We start from the raw sequence: 23,929 nt of genomic DNA, 5'->3' as shown, positions 1-23,929 counted from the left end.
GCCAAAATTGTGGTGCTCAGACGAGATTTATTTTTCTACTTGGGCTACTTTGTGTTGGGTGATATTAGGCGAGTTTGTGCCAGGCAAAGTGGGATGAAAAGAGTCTGGCGAAAGAAAATAACTTCGAAGAAGTGTAGATTTTTATAAAAGCTGAAGAAAAAATTGGAATAAAAATTCTTACAGATAACTTTTGTTTAAAGTAAATACAATATTTCTTGCCAGATTTACAAACGTCTTAAATTCCACCTAAATTGATACATAATAATTTGAAATATAAATAGTAATGAAAATATGCATACATGTACAAAAAGCATAATAAAGAAGGCTAAAAACGAACCAAAAATTGCATGGAGGGTTTATTCATGCAGACCTAAATGAAGAGTGAAAAGATTCAACATTAATTAATTTTTTTACTCAAACTCTTATTAATTTTAAATTTATGTATTCTTCAGAATTTTTAGTGACTGCAAATCTATATAATAAGTGTAGAACATAAATTATTCTTCATTGCTACAAGGATACTTGAAGTGGACTGAAAGAGGCTTTGTTGTTAACGGTTCTAGCTGCTGGCCAGGTGGTTGGTAGGAATCATCTCCGCTTCTTAATTAACATCAATAAATTTAGTTTCTATTAACTTTTTTTTAAATGTTATGATTTCAGGGGAAGAAAGTTAAACCGTGATTTGGCTATGCTTGACACTGATTGTCAGGTTTGGGCCAAACTTGAAACAAAGTTATGTTTAATAGCTTATAAGTCTTTAAACTCAAATCGAGAATAAAGAAACCACCAAGGCCGGCTTCAATTTTAAACCAACAATTTTTTTATTATATCAGTACTTAACGATTACTAATTTCATTTGGAACATATAACATTTTCAAAGCAAGGCGTGTTTTTAAGCACAAGTCGTGTTTTGTGGTGATTTTGAGCCATTGATTTAAATCAAAAATACTCTACTAAGATTTATAATACTTGATAACAAAAAAGTTTTTCTAATCAGATAATCTTAAGACGATGACACAAAGAAATGTAAAAATTCAAAACATAATGAATTATAACAGTTGTCAAATTAATATTCTACGGTTCATGATATTTTGTGAACTGTGAAAAAGTGTGTTGTTTCTCAAATTATTGAATTTTACCAAAGTGGTTTTATGCTTTAAACGCGTCCAAGATTCGACGACTTGTTATTTACGAAAATGGAAAACCAAAACCTTGCATGGGTTTGAAATAGGTAAAACTTACATTTAAAAATAAAAAATCTCAGTTTTAGTTTTATTAAAGAAATTAGTAATTGTATTTGTAATTCGCGTCATGCTTTATGATATGTTGGAAACACAGTAAGAGTTTCAAAACATTAATCATTCCCATCGTTACAGTCAGTGACAGGTTTAGAACATAAGCACGGTATAGAACTTGCGTCCCCTGCATTTATTGCTACCTGAAGACGTCTACAAACCATGAAGTAATTTCCTTCACCTCAGGGTCCGGAAAGTGTTTACACTTTTTTCTAAGCTTATCAATTTCTTCCCAGCTGTATATGCACATTGCTTGTTCTCCGCATAGGCACTAAAGGAATGGAGTCTTTGCAACAAACTCAAAATTTCTAATCCCTATTTCTGAAAACTGATGATGTAAACCCTTGTTATTTCAAACTTAGATTATTTGATCTAACGTAACAGTTTGAAATATCTAAGGTCTGCCACATAAGAATTTAAAAATAAGAATTTTTGCCAAATAATCATTTTCTTTCAGATACTTTTCAATATTCAATCTTGCTTCAAGTTAAAAAACGATAACTAGAAAAATGCCAAGAAAGGGTGTAATTTAAAATGACCTTTCAGCCAAATTTTGAAACGGGCAAAATAGCTTTTTGGTTGGATTTTATTATATTACAAGTAAACTATAGTTATATTATGATTATTATTCATTATATGCTAAGTAAATCATATTACCTCCACACTATTAAGAGTAGGGTCTGGTGCGATGGAAAGTAAAAGTTTTCTTCTTTCTGGAGCTCCTTGTTTGATATATTCATTGTAGAAGTTTTTAACCTAGACAATTAGCAAGTCAAGTTAAAAACAACAAATCAAGATAACTTAGACTTTAAATAATTACTTTACACAAAGTCAGGAAGTTTAGATGCTCCACTTCTCGATGGTTTCTTCTGAAGTCATAACTGCCCTCCAAGATTTCCCTCCACAAGGTCTGATTATAGTCTATCATCTTCATATGAGAGTTCATCTAATATAAATATTTATTTATATAGTTTGAGCACTCGTCATCTTCAAAACAATATTCTTTTAACTTTAATATTTGAATTAATACATTTTAAGAAAAAAAGCATTTTTTAATGGGAATTTTTTAACACAAATAAACTGCTAATAAGAGGAGGCAACTAAAACCCGTTTTTAGTTTTTGGGCTTCCTTTATAAGAGAATTTACAAAATATGTAAAAATTTTTGTTATAAGATTATTACACTATTCAACAATTGGATGCCAGATACAGTGATTCTATATATGGGCATTTGGGTATATGTCCCTGGTTGGTTTTAAGCAAATGGTAAAACTTTTGCTAAATCTATAGGTCAGCTGATATCTATTACAAATATTCGAATAGAAAAATTTATAACTAAACGCCTTATCTTTTCTTAAAAAAAGGTTAATAATAATGAAATAATCTCAATTTTGTTAAATTACCTTCCCATTCAGGCAATATTCTGCAAAGTTTTGAAAAAAATTATATGAACTAAGTGCTTGACCAAAGTGATCCAAAGGTTGCAATATCTCACGCAGAAATCAAAGAGAATTTCGCCATTCTAAACTAAAGCTTTAAAAAGTGCTTTATAATTCTAAAATAAATATATCTAGGGCTATAAAACAAGTTTAGGCGAGTTAATGAGATAAAATGAAAAGCCTAGATAAATTAGATCAAGATTTGAAAATAGATGAAACTCTTCATAGCAGTCTGGAACTATGTGTCTTTTAGATTCTGTATATGCTATGTATATATTAAAACTTAAAGATTGAATACTATAAAACTTTTAATATCATCGGAAAATTATTTTTCCACGACTTTTCCTATTTATTTTTTGTCTTTTTCAAGTCAAAATTCCTATCAATAATAATTTTCATGGTTAACAGCATGAGGATCTAAAAATGCTTAAAAAAGGATTAATACTTCACTTTCACTCACTTTTAATGCTTTAAGTGTGTTCAGGTGAACCTTTAAATCTGAGTGATTCAGAGATTTTAAAAACGGATCAAGATCTTCTAAACAGTCTTCTATAGCGGAGTTTACTGCTGCGGGAGGAAATTGACTCTCTACTTGAATCCTAAAAGTTAGTCAGTATACCAAAAACTAAAGCAAAAATTAATCAGTAATAGAGTTTTATATTTATTTTCGCAAATTATAAATTTGCGTAATGATATTGCCCTTAAATCTGAAAGCGTACATAAGGAGTTAGGTATAAGAAGCTATTACCACCCCCACCCCTTACAATTACTGGTTGGTCCAAAAGTTCTGATCTAAACCAGATCTATAAAGATCAGTTTCTGTCATGTTTAGAGCAGATAAAATTCACTTTTGAAATTTTAGAAATACTTTGGCGATAAAATTTAATGTCCTCAATAAGTTAACGACATTAGATTATATGTTTAAATGGATATCAATCAGGTCTCGGTATTGTATTACCTGGCATCAACATGCCCTGTAAGAAACTGGTGTTAACAGTTTCTCAGAATACAGAAATCTTGAATTTATAATATCAAGTTTAAATCAAACATAAGACGAATATTATTGAATAAAATGTACATAATTACTTTTATATACATCTAAAGTTTCCTAATTAGATTCTTTATGTACTTAACAAAACTAAAATAATATATGTTAATTCCGACTTTTTAAAAAACTCTCTCCTAAACCTGAATATAATTATTTTGGGACCAAATTTCATTAATATTGAAAAGTAGTTGAGCTACCTACGTATGCTGATTTGAACCACTTTTCTTGTGCACCGGTTCAAGTTAAAAAGAAGCGGTTCAACTTAATACAAGGTACAACTCGGTATTAATTACATTTTGTCCTTGATTAAGTTAAGATCAAACTAGAATCTAATTTGAAAACTTTTGAATGATTTTAATATGTAGAATTCGTTTTGTGAAACAGTGATACCAAGAAAACTGTGAAATAGAAAGACGACATAAAAGCAATGTTAAAGTTTAGTGAACTATTTAAAATCTTAACTTTAATCTAAAAGTCGTCTTCCTTTACTACAGAACTCTGGCTTTCACTGAAGAAATGTTAAAAGGGTGTCCAATTATTAAACTAGAATTTATGAATTAAATAATGTTTAAAATTTTTAAGATTTGCTTTTGAATCCACTTGTTTCAAATATTGCATTAAACGGACCACAAACAATGGTGCTGGAAACATTTCCGCTTTTCATTTATTTAAGAAGGTCATCATAAACATTCAAAACTACTCGAATACAAACTAAATAATCATGTATGTTAAAAAAGAAAGTACCAAAATAAAAAATTGTAAAATGTACCTAAGACCAATAGTATGGTTTATCTTTCTGACATCACAACCAATCGTGTTGCCCAAGAATATTCTATTCCGCAAATAGCTTATTATCCGCTCTCTCACAATATGATTAAACAACTCTGAATAAAATTCTTAAGACATATCTATTATCTATATATATAAAGTAGTAGTAATGTCTGTTTTTCTGTCTGTCTGTTTGTTTAAATGTCCAATCATAAGTTAGGAACCCATTGCCCGATTTGCCTCAAATTTTGATTGGGGAACTCAGTAGAACCATGGGATTGTTCTTAGCCTGGTTTAAAAAGTCTAAGGTGAGTGAGTGTTGCAGAGGAAGATTAGTTTTCAGGCAGAGCTGGGTTCCCAAGCTAGTATTTAGTATGCATGGTTATTTGAAAAAGAATAACTTTACTGCTGCAGAGACAATTGAATTGTTGAATAAAGACTTAATAAATTCCGTACAGTCGTCTCTGAAGTCTCTTTCTTTTAGGGTAATCCTGTAAATATATATTAATGTCCAATAATAAAATAGACGTTCTTGGGGAGATGTTAAAAACAGAAGACTATAAGATCAAATGTCATGTCAATCTTAGTAAAGTTGTATCCAAAACTTGCATATTTTATTAGAATTATGTTTGAAATGTTATAGTTTAAACTTATACTTTTTAACTTATGCTTAAATATTTTAAAACATGTTAAATCTTTTGTTTAATAGACTTAATTCTTTTATTAATCGGAGATCTTACCTAAACTGCAAGTTTTTTCTAGAGCTATAGAACTCAACTGAAGAAAGAACACCACCATGGACATCGTGTGGTGTTCGTTATTGATCACAACAGCATTGGAGCCAAGCGGAAGAAGTAAATCCCTCTCCACATACTCACATGTAAAACTAAAAAAAGGTTATTTTTTAAAAATTATTTTCTATGTATCTTCAGTTTGGCAAAATATATGTAGAGTGTATTGAATGTAGATATATATTTGCCTCTTGTCTTTTTGCTGTTGTGTAGGTTTATAAACGACTAGCTGAAGTGCCCGGTGTTGCTCGTGGAATAAAAATTTTTTGAAAGAAAAAAGTCGAAGCTTTTTTAGCCTTTGATACTCTCCAGGCACCTATGGGTTCCCTTAAAAAATTTCAGCCCATTCGGTCCAGCCGTTTAGACTAAGTCCTTTAAACGTCCTAAACCTTTTAGATGGTTAAATTTAATAAAGTGAAGGAATATACGAAATGTTTAAAGTCTATGGAAGCCTATTTATATTCTAGGTTTAAAAAACAATGTTTTTTTAATAACAAAATCGTTAAATTCGATTTCTTTATATTTGTTTTCCATTTGTTTACCGACTTTGATTACATATATTTTATTATTTATTTAAAATTATATTTTGTACCACTGATTTACCTATTTGAACATTTGGTCTCTGCCTGTAGTATCACCTTCTCACATCTTACAATTCGTTCAACTGAGTCCGTTTTAAACCAATCTGCTAAGTTTGGGTCTGAAGAAATCTAAATGATATATGATTAATTAGTTAAATCTTGTGAATTCAGAATCTTTAAATACTTTCTGACTTTTCTTTAAGCATTCACCATACAAGTTTCATGACTTGAGAGCATTTTAGAAAAGAGATATTTCGATGGTTGTGATTTGTGTGTAACCTCAATGCCGGATAATAAATGATTATGTTTTATTGGAGGTTGTACATTTTGCTAATTTTGTAAGTGTAATTTTGTAAAGCACTAATTTGTATTTTTTTGCAATTAAATTCAGTTGTTCGTATCGAAATTAACATTTACACGAGTTAGATTAAAATTTCCAATGAATTAATCTCATACAGAGCTTCTGATCATATTCATTTTTTCGTCAACAGAATATTGATATAGGTGTTTTATTTATAAAGAGTATTCAGAAAGATAAAGAAAATAAACTCAAAACTCCATATGTAATGAATGTATCAATAAAGTTTCTATTCCACCAGCCATAAACACTTTACAACACTATACAGCTGATCCTGCTATACGCTATATCTAACCGGCAAATAATATGGGTTCCTACAGCGCTCAACTGTCCTAGGACTTAATTAAGTAACGCCTTGGGTTCTCAAGGCATTTGAATCCAGGCTCTGGGGTATATTGTAAGGTTACACTGAGAGAAAATTGCTTTTATTACCAGACTTGCAAGAAGGAGATGGTAAGTTTTTGCAATTGAAGATGTTAGAGAGATCATGCTAAAGTTTCCTGGGTCATTAGTCGGTCCTTTCTTGACCACACTGTGTGACCAGGAAGGGGGTGGAGATCCCAGAACATTTACTTTATTATACAGAGTGGCTAATATGTGGTGAAGACAGTTGAATTTAAATAATATCTCATACGGAATACCATCAGGACCTGGAGAGGATTTTAAATTTGCACTTTTAGTATATTTTTTACGTCCTTTGGACGTACAAAAAACCCTGATATCTGCATGACGGATAGCTTAGTGACAGAGCCTCTCATGCACTACTCCTTCCTTCACCAGTCCCTTATATCCAAACAGAATAGGCCATCATCAAAAAGGCCTATTCCTGAAATGTTGAACATTGTACGTAATTTACACCTTCCTGCTTTCCCATCTATAACCAGCCTGAATCCGAATTAGGGAATGAGCTACTCCTGAAAGCGACCCTAAACATTTCCCTGCTGATATGATAGCCCTGTGTCCGGTTTTTGCAGTGATGATGATTACAATACCATATGATAAATAAATGAGAAATTTCCATTGAGCAAAAAATGCCCATAAATCCACATTAATTGCCAAAATCATTAAGAATTTTAATGTAATTCAATGTTTATTTTATTCAATCAAGTTATTAGATTACTTTCTCCCTATTTACCATAAGTGTACTTAAACGAAAAAATTGTAAATATATATGTTTTTATCTTAAAAAAATAAAATTTCTAGTAAATCTGGACCGTTTATTTATATTCTGTTTACTATGCACTTTATGTATCCATTTTATGTATACTGTACATATACTTATACCTTAAGACTAAGATTGCTACACCTTAACTCCAAGTACTCCGCTCTTCGTTTCAGCAGAATCTCTGACAGTTTACAAATCTAAACAAAGAATACAAGAGTGTTCACTTGGTATCATGAGATACATTTTTTCTTAGTTCATAAAAATAAAGAGGTTTCCAGGGATATTTGCACTTTTAAGTGTATTACATATTTCAAGTCCTTTCAATCTTAAACGTCGTTTTTGTCTAACAAATTATAGTGCATCTATACCAAAACACAAAGGTTCCAAAGGTTATTTAAGGGATGTCAGGACTCTCCAGGGCATACAAGTCTCGACCAAATACCCAAAACATCTGAAACTGGAAAGAATTCGGACAAAACAAAGTATTGAACTTAAGTAAATCAAGATAACAGTTTCATTAAACAAGGTGTTAGTTCTTTATGGCTAAAATACAGCCAACTCTTTTGGCATGCACTGTAAATTGTTTAAATGTGAAAGGGAAAATGTTTTGCCTTTAAAATTTTCAATTTGACTGTAGAAATATGAAGAAGAAAAAAATAAAACCACGCTCGAAATCTTTTTTTAATCGTGATATTTTTGCAACCTGATTGATATTTCAATCTTTAAATAGTTCTAGATCAAATGGTAAAAATTTAAAACATCAAAGGTATACACCATCAAGTCGCAAAGATAAAAGGATTAGCAAATCAGATTTTTTGGCGAGTTATCAGTTCGTTTTCATTCACTTTTAACTTTGGTAAATTCTATTCAAAATCTCATGGAATGAACTTGAATTGAATTGCACGGTTAATATGATATTTGTAATATGTAAACAAATATAACTATACTCGCTTGGGAACCCAGCTTTACCTGAAAACTAAACGTTCCCAATATAAAAGTCAAAACTAAGCTAAGCTAGTCAAAGCTAAGCTAATAATTTCAAAACTAAGCTAAGAACATTCCCGTGGGTCTACCAAGTTCCCCAATCAAAACTTGAGGCAAATCGGTCCCATGGGTTCCCGAAATACCAAAAAAACAGACAGATTACTTCTTTAAATATATAGATATGAACTGGGTATATCGATTGTAATATTTGAAATCTATATATAAATTTGGCTTGTCTGTTTGTGTCCAATAAACGTCAAAACGGCTGAACCGATGGGGCCCACAATTTTTTGTGGGACATCACGTGACCACAGGGAAGGTTTATGAATGATAAAAATAAAAAATGTGTTTTAAAGGTTTTTAATTTTGTAAAATAAAATTAAATTCTTGAAAATCCGCGAATTTTTTTTTAAAAATCCGCAAAATTTTTTTCTTCTTTGTTTTTAAATGTAAACAAAAAGAACATGTTCACAATTTAAATAGAAGATGGAAAAGCCTAGTATATATAAATTTATCTTTGAAGAGAACTGTGTATATAGAATAGATATTATTGCTTTAAAATTTGGTTTTAGTTGATGCATTTCAAGTACAGTATCTCATTGATAAGTTTACATTAAATATTCAAGTAATTCTTATACACTTTTCTTTAGGCAAGTAACCGATACGCGTAGATCTGATAAAATTATGATTAACTTAGAATTTTTAAGTCTTTATTTATTGTTTATTATCTAACAAAATTGCTAATAAAAAATTTAATTTTAATTTAATACAAATTTTAAAATATATTTTATTCTATGGAATTAAATCTTTGCCACAACCCCTAATTTTCTAATCGGTATACCCTTGCAACCCAATCTTGTATACCTTAGATATATTAAACAATGAATTATGTTAGACCAAATGATATAAAACTGAAATATAAAAGGTTTACACCATCAGGTTGCAAAGATATAGTGATTAGAAAATTTGAGTTTGTGTCAAAGACTCAGTTTCTTTGTCATATGGTTGTGTTACCTGGTCTTTGTCCACATTACCAAACCCCAGGCACTCCAAGGAATGTTTATCCAAAAACGTCTGAAATTTGATATCAAGTTTTTTATTTAAAATAATGATAAAAGCCTATATAAAATTAAAAATAATTTTTTTCTTCTTTCTACTGAAATATATAATCACTAGAAATTCAAGGCGCTTCGCGCCCTTCTTTCTAGCCTTAGAGGGCGCTTCGCGCCCATCTCCTAAATTAATTGTGAACATGTTCTCTTTCTGTACATCATAAAACAAAACAAAAATAATTCGCGGATTTTCAAAATTTTAAAAAATTTAATGACGATCGAATTTTGATGGAGACAAATATTTAAAATTTCAATCATTCATAAACCTTCCCTGGGGTCCCTAGATGTCCCACAAAAAATTTGGGCCCGATCGGTTCAGCCGTTTTGACGTTTATTGGATACAAACAAACAAACAAACACCCAGACAGACAGACAGACAAGCCAAACTTATATATAGAAGGAATTAAATAAACCTACTCGGGCAAAATCTTCCACCTCGTGTAGTTCAATATCCTGTAGGCTTTCCCATCTCTCCTGTCTGGTCCAAACCCTGGAGCTTAGGAGAGTATTGACTAAATATCTGGATTGTGATCTACAAATAAAAAAATGTATGATAGCTTTTTTTTTATTTTTTTATAAGTAACTTCTTAAATGATAAAATTTGTGTCTACAAAGAATTTTAAATTCCGGCTATCCAGTAAAAAACGCATTAACAGTTTTGAGATGATAAGTGAAAAGAAGCTAGGTAATCTAATTCCTATATCTTAGCAGCCTGATGTTTTAGACCTTTACTGTTTAACGCTTAGATCATTTGATCAAACAGAATTGAAAGTTTGAAATATTTAAGGTCTACGAGATTGGGTTCAAAAGATAAAGGGAACAGAAAACCAGAGTTTCTGGCAAAGACTCAATTCCTTTATCATAAAATGTGCCGTGGAGCCGTCAACGCTGGAATATAGCAACCTACATTGATATTTTATTTATTTTAACCTATACTGAAGGCCTGGAATAGCATAATCACCATTGGTTTCTAAATTGAATTTTATCAAGAGAACTATGAGAGGCCAGCTATTGAACTATTAAACTTCAAAAAATAAATTTGAATTTGATTTCCCATCTATTTAACTACCCTATTTTTTTACTATGTAAAACGATATTATCTAATCGTCGAAACCAATCAGAAATGAAATGATTGGTATTCTATTGTGTAGCTCGTTTTGACTCTTTTTGAGTCTTTTAAGTCAAAAAAGTCTAAATCTTTGAACTAGATTGATTAAAATCTGTCAGTATCTTGTAACAACATTCGCAAAGATTTTTCTAGACAAACGATTATTGTTTATTTCTCCTACTTAATATTATTAACTAAATCGTGGTTGATTCCTGCACTTAGAGGCGCCCATAACTTTGGTAAACAAAGAACAATGAATTCCTAGCTCTCAATTATTTATCTACTTAAAATATGCTTTACGCAATGATAAAATAGTGTACAGTGAATTTTAGTAAACGCGAATTTTTTTATAATATCTCATACCCAGTTTGTTTATTTTACACATATGGGGATAAATCTTTCAATTGCAAAATTGCAGCATTGCAAAATTTTTATCTATTTTAAGATTAAGAGAAAGTATATGCTAAAAAACTATACGCGTTTGAATTACAACGTTGCAGAACACTCGATTTGTATATGTTATCAAGATTCTTAATTCATAATATTACTTACTTTAAAGGTTCGGCAAAGCAGCTCAACAGCCCTTTTTTGTGGACGTGTAGTACCGTACAGAACACATCCTTAAATAATATCGTTTCCCAACTGTTTTTAACGGATATTAGGATCATACTAAACTATGAATAAAATTTAATGAATTGCGAGAAATCGGTGAACTACGTAGAGGCGGTTAAACCATCATATCTTGAACTTTGAATCGGTGATAAAAAATTTAAAACTGACAGTAAAGGAGAAGTAGTTTAACTGGCGGTATGGAGTTCAGCGACCTCTTACCAATTTGTTATCAATTAACTAATCAAATAATGTTCTTTAATGCAACCCCAAATGAAAAAAATGTCCCTCACTTCACTTATATCTTTAAAATTAGAAGAAGATCAACAACTTTTTTTGTAAATAAAAAAAAATTCACTTTTTAAAACACGATTTTTTAACACGATCTAGAAATTAGACACTATGTTCATAATTTCAGCGGAAAGTTTCAAATGTTTTTTGATGATACATACTTATAACTTCGATTAAGCTTCAAAAAGGCATTCATAATTTAATCGGGTTTCTCATTTTGGAGAGATAAAATGCTTTGAAGTGACCTAACCTAACCTAACCGTTGGAAATTTCTTAAATACAATTCAACTGTTGAAAAGCATCAAATCTGCACCATTAGGGGAATAGATTCAAAAGTAATTCTTCAGAACATGAATTACATGTTTGCTCATCAAACTATTCAAGTTGCTTTTGTTTTTGGTTCATTATAACAAACATAGATTCTTAGTGACTATTTTTGTTGCAATATGTGCATTGTGCATTCTGGAGTGAAAATTAAATTTTGGAAAATAAAATCCCTTGGTTTCTTACAAAATAATTGGGTGAGAATAAATATGATAAATTACCACTAACTAACTTGATTTACCCACTACTTATTTGAAAAATAGTGTTTTTTTTCTTACTTAAATCAATGACTTTTAGTTTTCAATACATATATTCCAGGCTCGAGTGAAAAAACAAATTTGGGAATATAAAAGACGCTTTAGTATATCTTTAACATAGTTTATACTGAAAAATTGGGTGGGAGTAGGGGGGGGGGGAGGTTGATGGCCATTAAAATAAGCTCAGGGATATAAACTAAATCAGAAAAGTTTCAAATGGCGGAACGGTAAACAAATAAATGATAATCAATGAAAAAGTGGTTCAGGTGAGAGAGACAGCAAGGAAACAGTTTTATCACAACAATAACAAAGATTACAGATTATAAACAGTTTTTGAAATTTTCAGGCAAGGTTAAATCTAATTGCTGACAATTTATCTTAGACCAGTTCCTGAGCGGTCATTATGTGTGTCATGGTAAAATGTACAGTTTTAAGTCATAAATTAGGACAAATCACATTTGAGTCTTTGCCACAAACTCAATTTTCTAATCCCTATAACTTTGGAAACCTTTGATATTTCAAATTTAGATCAGTTGATTTAACAGAATTCATAGATTGAAATAACTAAGGTCTACGACCTTGGGTTGCAAAGATAGAGATTAGAAAATCTGATTTAAAATTCGGTGATGGTGATGGACCAAACCTCTGTAGGGTAAACAAAGTAGATGTTAGTTCCACAATTATTGAAAATATATTCGGTCTGGGTTGACCCTCGTCAGTTCTAACGATATAATAACAATCAAAATCGATAAAAAAAATATTAAAAAATTTGTTAAAAACCACAAGAAAACAAACAAACAAAAAAGATTATTAAAAAAAAATTGGGACTGTCAAATGGACATAAGGGAAACGAACTCAGATTATGAGATGGAAAAAAGATAATTTGCAAATATTCACTTTCAAAAAAATGTTTTAAGACTATTATTATTCCTTGAGATTGTTTCTGTCACAAAGATTAAAAACAAACTGTTTAGATATATGTTTATAAAGTGTTGGTGGGGTCCATCTAATTAACGAACTTTTACTTAAATCTGAGGGAGGGGGAGGGGGGCGGCTTGTTTAAACCTTTTAAAGAATTGGACGTAAACAATACTCTTTTTTAAAAAAAAGATACTAAATCACAGTTTACAATTCAATAAAAAATATTTTTTTCTGTTCATTCCTCTGAGTTCAGTCATAGTATGTGGCAAAGACGCAATTTTTTTAGGGTTAAGACACTTTCTAAGTCAATAATTTCTCACATTAAACATTCCTTTATCATCCGCAAACAGGGACGTAAAAAATAAAGTTGCATTTAGTAGATCATTCATGTTTTAAAAACATGATATTCAAGTTAATGTATAGCAATATATCATGATTAACAGTATTTTTCTTAGGTCAAGATATATTCTTATGTAGTAATAAGGATTGCTCAGTTTTATTTATACAAGAATATATTTATCTAGAATTAGTAAAATTGGCTGTAAAGAATTTGTTAAAATACTATCTCAATTTCTATCGCACGGTAATTTTTTTCTAAAAGTTTTAAAAAGGGAGAAAGAAGGCTTTTCATTCCTGTGATTTGTAAATTCAGGATTGAAACCAGACTTGAAAATGGCACATTTATTATTAATCCAGAGATGAAATTTAAAGAATTTAAGTCGCGGTTTAAATCTGCCAAAACCCGGTTAAAATTAAGCGCCGGCTTAAATCTTGAAACATTTATACCATTTTAAGTGGAACCAAAACCATATTTACGTCGCGGTTTAAATTTAGACCGCCGCTCAAATTCTTTAAATTCGGCCACTGATGGGATTGCCCTAGAATATTGATATAGTAATGAACAGAAATAAGCCTATATACTCTTAAGGGAAAAAAGGGGAGTTGTTACCTGCGTGTATTGTGTTGAGTAAATTGCGTTAAGAATTTCCAGAAGAAACATAAAGATCTTTTCTGAGTAACCTTGTACCAATAGTTCAAATCCATACTTTGCCGCTTTTAAAGTATACGACAAACCTACAAGTATTATGCGTATTAGTTTCTAAAACACATGTCAAAATTAGATAAATTCTTGAAACGGCTGACCTGCCAAAAGAGCTGGATACGTTGATTCTACCAGAATATGTTTTATCATATTAACCATAAGGTTAGTTAAGTTCCAAGATCTTGCAGTTCTGTATGTTTGTGGAGAACTACAAAATAAATACTTTCAAATGTTTAAATTTTGACCACTTCCTTATGTCATAACTCAAAATACCTTTACTCATAAACTGATCTTAAAAAATCCAAATTTACCTGAATTTGAAATAAAAGTAAGATTTGGGGAACAGAAATCTTTGATCAGAAGATAACCAAACTTTCATTCGAGCTCTTTCTGAAATTTTTATATTTCTAACATAATCACTTTTCATTCTTAGAAATGTAAGCGTAATTTTAGTAATCCTCAATACAAAGATAGCAATGCCCGATTTACAGTCCTTTAAAAAATGTAAAAAAATAAAAACACCAAATTCTAGTATAAAGTTATAAGTAATATGGATTTTTATGAATGGTGATAAATGTACCTAGAAGAACTGTTAGCTCTGGCTGCCGACGAGTTTTACCAGTATTGATGAATTTGTTCATTCTGGAAAACCTTTGCATTCAATAATATTTTATAATGGTTCTGTATCACACAAAAAATCAACTGAGAAAATGCAGGTTTTATTTTAGTCATGTAACTAATTTCACATAATCAAATTCGGGAAGGTCTCTTTTCAAAAGAACTTACGCTCCTAATTATTGAATAAGTATTATTTACTTATCCATAAAATAAAAAAATCATATTTCTATTTGTCATGAATTGCCTTAATAAATTGCATTCCTCGTGTAATTGTATGGGTTAGGACTTGGTAACCTGAAAAAGAAAAACCATAGTGGGTAGTTCGTAATAAATGATAAATTAAAACTGATACCTCAAATCTTGATTCAAACTGGCATTCTTCCACTCTTGTATCACATCCTAAAAGACTCGATTTTAATTTGGTTGGGGGAGGTAAGGTAGAGAGGAAAGGTGCGAAGCCGAGGTAAGGAAGATGTGGTAGGCGATGTAGGGAAGGTGAGGTACGGGAGATTAAGTGAGGTATGGTATGTGGGGTAGGTTAGGTGGAAGAGGGAGCTTTGAGGTAGTTTAAGAGAAGTTTGGTAGAGATAAGAAAGTGAATGGGGGCAGGGAGAAATAAGTTAAGGGGATTAACATGAGTAGGGACAGGAATGAGAGGTAAGATACGGGGATGTTCAGATTTTCATGCAAGCTGAGAACCTGCCGTGTTTCCAGGTATTGTAAATAATAGTAGATACTGAAGATTCTGTATAAAGGTAATTTAAGTAAACCTCTTGAATTTTGTCCACGTAGTATTCAGTACCATAGTAGGGTTCAACCTAGGCAAATAATATCAAATTAAGAAATAAATAAAATCCAAATTTATTTAACTGAACAAATCTTTTTTAACTATCTATTTTTTATATAATTTTACTTCCATATCCGATTTTTTATAGATTTAACTTTACATATCTAGCTTTTGACATATTTAAAGTGCTATAAAAATTGTAAGAAAAAGTACTGTCCGGATTTTTCTCTATGTACTTAAATATATTTTTGAATTTTATTGATTTTATTTCAATATTTTTCATTCTTTAATATGAACCCTGGAAACATTTTTATTAAGTGCTGTAAAAGAACGCTAATCCCATTTTTTTTACTCACCCTGTAGCTTAGAAATGTACCTTGGTCTCCAAATACTTTGCATTTTTAGTGAGTATCGTTACTCTGACGGATAAATTCTTATTCCTAATACTCACAAATATGAATTAAAATATCATTATGAATTGATTCATTTTTCAAAATAAATTAAGATAATCTTTCACTTGATCGATATGTAAGACACCACTAGTAACGCCTCTAATCATATTATTTTCCACAGGATTTGGAGCTATAGGATAGGGTTATCCACAAAGGTTAAGAGTGACTTCAAAAACGATTGTAAGAAAATTTTTAATTCATTGGATCCCGCATCATCTCACTCTCTTCTTTCTTTAACAAATAAGTTTTAAAAAAAATTTAAATGCATAATGCTCATGCATGAAAAAAATTTTAAATAACAAAATTTGTGTTCCATACTAGATGAAGAAATTTATAGATATAGTTTTTATAAGAAAGATTTGTCTTCTTTTAAATAGAAAAGAATTTACTTTGTTTATTATGTTTACAAGAAATTTATTCCTGAGATTTGATGGGTTTAGTTCTGCTAAAATATTTTCTATCTGTCTAGGTCTCCATTCCGTTGATGAATAACATCCTATGATATTAATTGTAAACTAGTAGTTTGACATGGACATAAACGCCAAAGATGGGCAAACTGAGCTGGTAAAACAGGAGTGTCACAATGTAGAGTAGTATCTCCATGGATTAGAAAAGAGAAATAGGGGAATTTTAGAACAAGGTTTTCTGCTTAAAAAATGTTAAATACATCACCTTTTATAATCTGTTTCGGTGAGAAAATATGGATTGCATGTGCTAATGTTTCTGCAAACGTCACAGCTTTTTCACGGTCCTTCGGATAAAATATGATAATTAAAGTCGTATTTTACAGTTTGCGGCAAACAAGACTACGGTCTTTTAGTGCACAGCGACTTTATGTTATATAGTTCTTAGAGTCACTGCCTTTACATGCAAATATCATATTTTTTGATATTTTTGTAGCATAGAAACCAAAATAATAAGTTACAAAGGTAATAGCATATGACCTGGGCACAATAACTTCAACCAAAAATTACCTCTCCAAATGAATTGAACACTTGCCTCAAACTCTTAATTCTAATCCCAATATATTTGCAACCTTATGGTGTAACCCTTTAATATTTCAAATTTGGCTAATTTTTTATAGTAGAATATTTACTAGTAGAATATTTACTAGTAGAATATTTACTAGTAGAATAATTACTAGTAGAATATTTACTAGTAGAATATATACTAGTAGAATATTTACTAGTAGAATATTTACTAGTAGAATATTTACTAGTAGAATATTTACTAGTAGAATATTTACTAGTAGAATAATTATAGTTTAAAATACAAAGGTCTAAAGAGCATCTTTTCAAAAGGATTAAACAATTAGAGTTTGAGACAAGTGCTCATGGTTTTATTGATATAAAATTGGATATTCTTACCTTCATCTCGAACTCTGATTGAGCAAAATTTGTCAGTTCGTCAAAAAAGTATTTAGGAAGAGGGTGTTGGCGTAGCATATGTATGTATTGGAACACAATCAAAATAATGGAATCAATATGCCTTTCTCCATACTCAGTCAACTTAACAAATAGATGTACTTTAGAGAAGAAAAAACAAGACTTCATCGGCAAAGGGTCAAACAACCACTAGGGTCAATTGCTAAAAGGTCAATTTAATTTAATATTACCTGAACAGTTACAAGTATAAAACTGAAGTTTGAAAGATTGAGTCGCTTGTAACAGGAGACCACATTGTGAGCAAGATCCCGTCTAGAATATTCTTTTAGGTATTGAATGAAATAAAGGTAAGAATATTGATCAACTCAAGATACTTATGGATGATTTAAAGAAATCGATTCATCTTCCGGACCATTCCATCTATACTTACTGACTTTATTCATATATTTAAAATACATTTAAAATGGATACTGTGGTTGTAAACAATCTCTTTTAAACGTCCTCAATCCAGAAAAGGTATGTAAGCAAGTTGCCAATAGAAACATGAACTAAGTTTCATTAGTTTTAATTTTAATTTTTTTGGTCAAACACTAACAACACTTCAAAACCTTATCTCAAAAAAGTAATGATACATCCTAAGGCTTGATAACTAAAACGATGGTTCGAGACAGTATAATTTTTTCAACATTATCCAACCTGCCCAAACAACCCTTTAAAAGTTTAAAAGGTCTAGAGATAAGCGAAAAGTCTGGAAGACATCCTTTGCGCCTACTCCGCCTTAAAAAAATTTTGAGGTGAAATGCATGATCATAAGTCAATATTTCGGAGCCAATTCATATTTTAAAACTTTAGAAAAAGTATGTCGTACAAATGCTAAAAATATAAATTCCATTTTCGACTAATTTTACAATGTCATGTTTCTGAGTCTATTTTTGAAGGTGTCAGATTTAATGCTACAAAAATGAGTGCGCTCACTAATGGGGGCGAGAGGGGGCACAAATCTACCCATCCTTTTTCTCCTATACAAAATTATACAAGCAGACCCAAAATATCGGGATTGGGAAATTTAAGCCCTGCATAAAATCTGTTTTTCTCTACAATATAGATTTGAAACATATTTTAAAAATGAACTATTAATTGTTCAAAGCTGTCTTTTGTTAAGGATCGTAAGGCTTTAAACCCCGAATCGTGTTTTTTTGGATCAATCTGCAGATAAAAAAAACAAATGTCCTACGCAGTATAAGGTGTGTTCACTGTTTATTAAGTTTTGCTTATTTATTAGAGGTCTAGACGTCTCAGATCTTTAATTTTTTCTCTAAAAGTTGAGTATCTTCCAAGGTAGGTAAGGCCAATAGAAAATCTTTTACTTGGACCACACAAAAATCCGTAATGCTCAATAAACTCAGTTTCGGTAGGTGTACCAATGTATAAAAGTTGTTTGTAAAAAATAAGTTACAGCACGGTTGTGAGTATAAAATAAAATGAAGAAAGGTAAATAAAGTCATTAGTTTTGTATGTTTTTCTAAAAACTGAACAACACAGACCATAATTCAACCACTTCTCTTGTGCGCTCGCTCAAGCTAAAGCAAAGTGGTTGAACCACGTATATTTGGTTCAAACATGTGTTGCATAAATTTAATAAAGATTCATTCGTTAGTTTCTTCCGAGATATAGTGAATTTGCATTATTTTTACATCATAGGTCTAAGACGTAAAGTACCTCAAAGAAATTTAGCAAAACTTAAGGAACCCACCTCTTATATGCAAAATTTGGTACATTTATTACATTATCAACAGTGGATTACTATGAAGTGAGAAGCATGAGATCTAAGAAATAAAGCCAAGGACATTAAATTCATTTAACAAAAATCATTTATTTACATAAAGTGTTCTTTATGTAAAACGATCTTGAACAATTTTTACCTTGAGAGAAGAGAAAATAAACTTCCTATTCCTTTGTGACCAATCAACTGACTGAGAAAAATCAAATATCTTATAAAAAGTATCCCAATAAACAGGGGAATTAAATGACGACTTTTATATCGTCTTTGTTCCATGCAAAATTATTTTTTAAACATTATTTTGTAGTAACGCAGTTAAAACATTTTACACAGAAAACAACAAGTCTTGGGATTTCTAAACTGTGGTCTACCATTTTTTACCTTAAAAATTGACTGAGATATTAGGAAAGGAATTGAGTCTTTGGAACAAAATCAAATATTTAAACCTCAATATCTTTAGAGCCCGACGTTGTAAACCTTTGATATTTCAAACTTAGATTATTTGATCTAACAGAATTCATAGTTTGAAATATATAAGGTCTACAACATTCGGTTCAAAAGTTATAGTGATTAGAAAATCAGAGTTTGTGGCAAAGACTCAATTCCTTTGTCCAGAAGCTATTTTATTAAAATTAACATATCTGTTCAAATGTTTATTATCTCTGTCAATTTGAATAACACAAATAAGGTAGACTTCATTTTGAAAAGCTCATTAGACTTTCGATCGTTTTTTGATGCACTTAATGTCATTTGTTAATTATTGGAAATCAAAGACGATATTCCAATCGTCTCTCAATTTCCATGTTTATTGGGACACCCTGTACGATTACCCATAAAGTAAAGTATAGTCTAAAAGGGAATGCCAAACTAATCTTTTCATATAGAAAGTTCAATAAATGATTCATAGAAGCCCTAAATTTTGTAGGTAGGAGTTATTTGCTTTATTAAAAACGAGCATAAAAAACAGATTAAACAATTAAATAATTACAATCATGAATAATTATGAATATGGGATATGTATGAATACGGTTTTCATCAAATACCTGATAAATGACCCTGGGGAAGACATGTAGTTTTCTTCATATTCAAGCAGTGGAAAAGTCAGGTTGAGATGATATATCTGAAATTTAGTTAACTTTTTAAATATTTTTTTACTTGATTTATAATTATCTTTCAATAAGATAAACTAAATAAAAGCTAGAAAGACCAACCAAAAAATGAAATATATTTGGTAATGTAGAAAGAAATATTCTAACCTTTTACTTAACCTTACCTCTCTAATAGGCACGATAAAAATTTTTAGACCGATTTGATCTGGCCGGAAAACTGGGTTTCTAAAGAAATCATTACGTGAAAAAATCCCAATTATAAGTAAAAATAAATATCAATATAAATACTATACTACAAAACTCGCACCAACAAACGTTGGACTAGTGCAAACCAGGAGAATGGAATAAAATCAATATATTCTCAATTATATTCCTTACTCCTTGGTGCAAACACCACACTAAAACCAGGAGAATGGAATAAAATCAATATATTCTCAATTATATTCCTTACTCCTTGGTGCAAACATCGGACTAGTGCAAACCAGGAGAATGGAATAAAATCAATATATTCTCAATTATATTCCTTACTCCTTGGTGCAAACATCGGACTAGTGCAAACCAGGAGAATGGAATAAAATCAATATATTCTCAATTATATTCCTTACTCCTTGGTGCAAACATCGGACTAGTGCAAACCAGGAGAATGGAATAAAATCAATATATTCTCAATTATATTCCTTACTCCTTGGTGCAAATGTCGGACAGATACAAACGTCACACCCGTACAAACATCACACCCGTACAAACTTCGGATTTAGGAAAATATTTTTTATTTGAAATGTAATATAAGAGTTTTGAAAAAGTCTGAAGTCGAAAAAACTTAACTTTTCAGAAATCACATTAAATTTTGAAGCGAATTGTAAAATTCATATTACCTATATATATTTTGAGGAATATTTTTATTTGGGATGAGAAGAAACTTCTCAGTCGCAATCTCCTCTAGTTTCTCAATGGATGCATTATGAATGATGCAAATAGACATCAGGTTAGCAGAGTAATATCTTTTGAAAAAATTGTAGGCCTCATACTTCAGGTTCTTATTTGATTTAGAGTCTACCTAAAAGTATCTAAATCAAAGTTTCTACCATAGATAAAGATAGATTGCGCATTTATCATCTTGCAAGATAAAAATGTACAGAGATGTTTTAAAGAATTCCTATTATATAGATTAACCAGGTCGGTTGTGAACATTGGCTGTTCTTATGTTATTGAGTACTTGTGGTGTACATGAGTTCTGTAAAAAGAAATTTAAGTTAGTTTAGTCCTTCTCATGTCCTTCTTAAGTTCTCGTCAATATGATATATTGCTCAGTGAAATAGTTTGATATTCTCAAAATAAAATTCACTCCTGAGTGGTTTAATAATTATGAAATCCATTAAAACACCAAAGCACCCCGCTTATCATTGAAGTACACTTTGACCCCTAGAAGTATGAGTTCGCGGACTGTACAATTCTTGGTGATTTTGCGTACATAAGCTACCAATGTTTAATTATTTATCTATGGCTTCTACATAGATTACCAATAACCATATAACTCTGTTTTAAATACATTGGTTCCAAATTTCAAAGATCGAATTATAGTAAGGAATAATGTTAAAAAGAAACTAACCTGAAATGTCTTCCTTGTCCCAGTAGAGAATTTACTGAAAGGATGTTTTGAATTAGCGTATAACTTCTCAACCTGAAAAATAAGTTGTAATTTTGACCACAGATAAAACAAAAAATTGGTGTTGATTTTAATTTAAAAGAATTCTTATTAAGCCAAAAAAGAATAAATAGTTTAAATAGTAAAAAAAAAACCTGTTTAGTTCTCCACCCATCATTTTGTTTGTTTTTTTCGTGTTCACATTGTATAATTTCTATATGATGTTGTATATTTTTTTCATGAAAAACAGGACAAATGAAGAACGAAACGAACCTGTAAAAAAGAAAAAATATTATACCATGATTTAAAATTTGAAATCAGATTTGCACTTATTGTGATTTCTGTAAAGAGATATTTATTCTGTAACGATATCCATGTATGCGTGCAATAAAAGTATCTAAATATATCTTTTTATCTATGTGTCGAAAAAATCTAATTCTGGTTTCGACCTTAGTCATCGAAAGTTTACTTTGTCTTTCAGAGGATCTTCAAGGCCAATAAACATTTTTTTGATCAAATAAATAATCGTTAATGATTACCAATACCAGGCCTAATTTTGTAAGTAATAATTTTGATATTCATGTCTCTGATGTCTCTAGAAAGTGATTTTAACAAAAAAGCTTTGGATGTCAAAGAGATTAAACTGTTTTAGAATTTTACCTGTCTAGAGCATTTAGAAAATGTTCTTTTGGAATATCAAACTGAAAGTTAGTAAACGTGGATGTTGTGTACGCATTGTTGCTTCCACCTCGGGAACTAAAGGCGTATTTGATAAATTAAATTTTTGTTATGAAATTAATTACAAAATACACAAAGAAAACAGGGCAAATATCTTAATATTAAACATTTGGACAGTCAGTAACCACAACCAGTGTATACATATGCTAAGAGTTATGTTTAAAGGGACTGTAGGCGTAATTTTAAGTGATCTTCCATTTAAGAGAGGTCATTATCGATTTAAAACTAAAAGGGTTCCCTTCTTCAACTCTTTGAGGCTTTGACTGATCAAGTAAGACAGACTTTTTCTTATTTATCTACATATACACTTGTAATTGCAGAACTCTTTTGTCAACCATTAACAAGAGGCTCCCCGTGTAAAGTCGTCTTCAACTTAGATTCCCTCTCGGAGACACCAAAACCAAACCAAACAATTTCAACCCGGGTTTCTTTGTTCTCCTGTCGGAGTCGTAAACAACCTTGCATTGTGAATCCATTTTCAAAAAGTTAAACAAAGAATATTTTCATATAAAGAATTAGTGACTTTCGTTAATAATTAATTGTCATTTTATTTCAGAAGTTTAAAACGTCTTTTAGTACTGTCCAACTATTTAACCCCTTTGTTATCAGCTATTAGATCGTAAGAATTTTTTCATCATAAACATTCATTATAACATTTTGTATAAGTTATCATTTATGTAATTTTTTCAGGAAATAAAGAGAATTCTTTGTTATCGATTTTTGAGACGGGGGTTACTCTGTTGTGTTATCACTTCAACTTGAGAATCTTCCGTCAACAACTTTACTTTCTAGAAGTAACAGAATATAAATATTCACATTCGAATTTTTGAAAACCGCGATGGAAAAGTTTTCCAGGAATAAATGTGAAGTCAACCTCGATGAATTCACACAGTACGCGCTAGCTCACACTCCAATTTACTGCTGTTCACTCGTTGTTTAAGAGTTAAATACACTGATTTCTCTGTCCTCGATGGTAAGTCAAAGTGTTTCAGATTACTGTTGTTAATCGGGGATGTCCTTCTTTAATTGAAAGGTCATTTAAATTACGCATACATTCCCCTTTAAGTGTAAAAAAAACCATGAGAAAATTAAAGAAATTAAAAACAATTATTTTTCATTTATAAATTATACAAAAATTAGATTTTTTCTAGTCTTTTGTAATAAGTTACCTTAAAAAAGCTGAAAAATCTTCGACTGGAAATAGTTCTGATCCTGTTAGTAGAATGTGCTCCAGGAGATGGGCTAACCCTTAGTAAACCAAAAATATTAATAAAACATTCTTAACCAAACATAATTCTAAGGGTGAACATGGGGGGGGGGGCG

The 23,929-nt window shown here is 30.6% G+C and overlaps 1 protein-coding gene across 2 annotated transcripts; it reads right to left on the bottom strand.

The window, feature by feature from the left end:
- Positions 1-401: 401 nt before the first annotated feature.
- LOC111706311 (insulin-degrading enzyme) lies at positions 402-23,882 on the bottom strand. 2 transcript variants are annotated; one of them, XM_023479185.1, is made up of 32 exons: positions 23,776-23,882; positions 22,529-22,624; positions 22,024-22,141; positions 21,833-21,904; positions 21,099-21,280; positions 20,388-20,448; positions 20,158-20,234; positions 19,257-19,307; positions 17,565-17,646; positions 17,317-17,457; positions 16,622-16,700; positions 16,370-16,445; positions 15,874-15,916; positions 15,481-15,528; positions 15,063-15,109; positions 14,972-15,004; positions 14,673-14,734; positions 14,404-14,482; positions 14,194-14,300; positions 14,000-14,124; positions 11,201-11,268; positions 9,958-10,072; positions 9,443-9,502; positions 7,564-7,641; positions 5,944-6,050; positions 5,290-5,435; positions 4,551-4,665; positions 3,194-3,332; positions 2,116-2,241; positions 1,953-2,051; positions 1,439-1,566; positions 402-600 (listed from the first exon to the last, which is right to left on the bottom strand). In XM_023479185.1, the coding sequence occupies exons 5-32, from the start codon at positions 21,203-21,205 to the stop codon at positions 498-500; spliced, it is 2,502 nt and encodes an 833-aa protein (XP_023334953.1). In that variant the 5' UTR covers positions 21,206-21,280; positions 21,833-21,904; positions 22,024-22,141; positions 22,529-22,624; positions 23,776-23,882; the 3' UTR covers positions 402-497. The 2 variants fall into 2 exon arrangements, with proteins under 2 accessions (XP_023334953.1, XP_023335027.1); XM_023479259.1 differs by lacking the exons at positions 402-600; positions 1,439-1,566 and having other exon boundaries at positions 1,962-2,051; positions 2,121-2,241.
- Between the last annotated feature and the right edge of the window lie 47 nt (positions 23,883-23,929).

This window comes from Eurytemora carolleeae, unplaced genomic scaffold (genome assembly GCF_000591075.1).
Source record: "Eurytemora carolleeae unplaced genomic scaffold, Eaff_2.0 scaffold63, whole genome shotgun sequence".
Taxonomy (NCBI): Eukaryota; Metazoa; Arthropoda; class Copepoda; order Calanoida; family Temoridae; genus Eurytemora; species Eurytemora carolleeae.
Note: the sequence above shows the minus strand (reverse complement) of the source record. Positions and strands in the feature narration are given on the sequence as shown.

What these genes read in the sequence shown, in the direction of transcription:
- LOC111706311 (XM_023479185.1), bottom strand. Translation starts at nt 21,205, where the DNA reads ATGTCTATTTGCATCATTCATAATGCATCCATTGAGAAACTAGAGGAG. An exon ending in CAAAGTATTTGGAGACCAAG is followed by an intron (nt 15,529 to 15,873) that starts GTACATTTCTAA and finishes TTATTTGCCTAG; the next exon opens with GTTGAACCCTACTATGGTAC. An exon ending in AGAAAAAACTTGCAGTTTAG is followed by an intron (nt 4,666 to 5,289) that starts GTAAGATCTCCG and finishes AATTTTATTCAG; the next exon opens with AGTTGTTTAATCATATTGTG.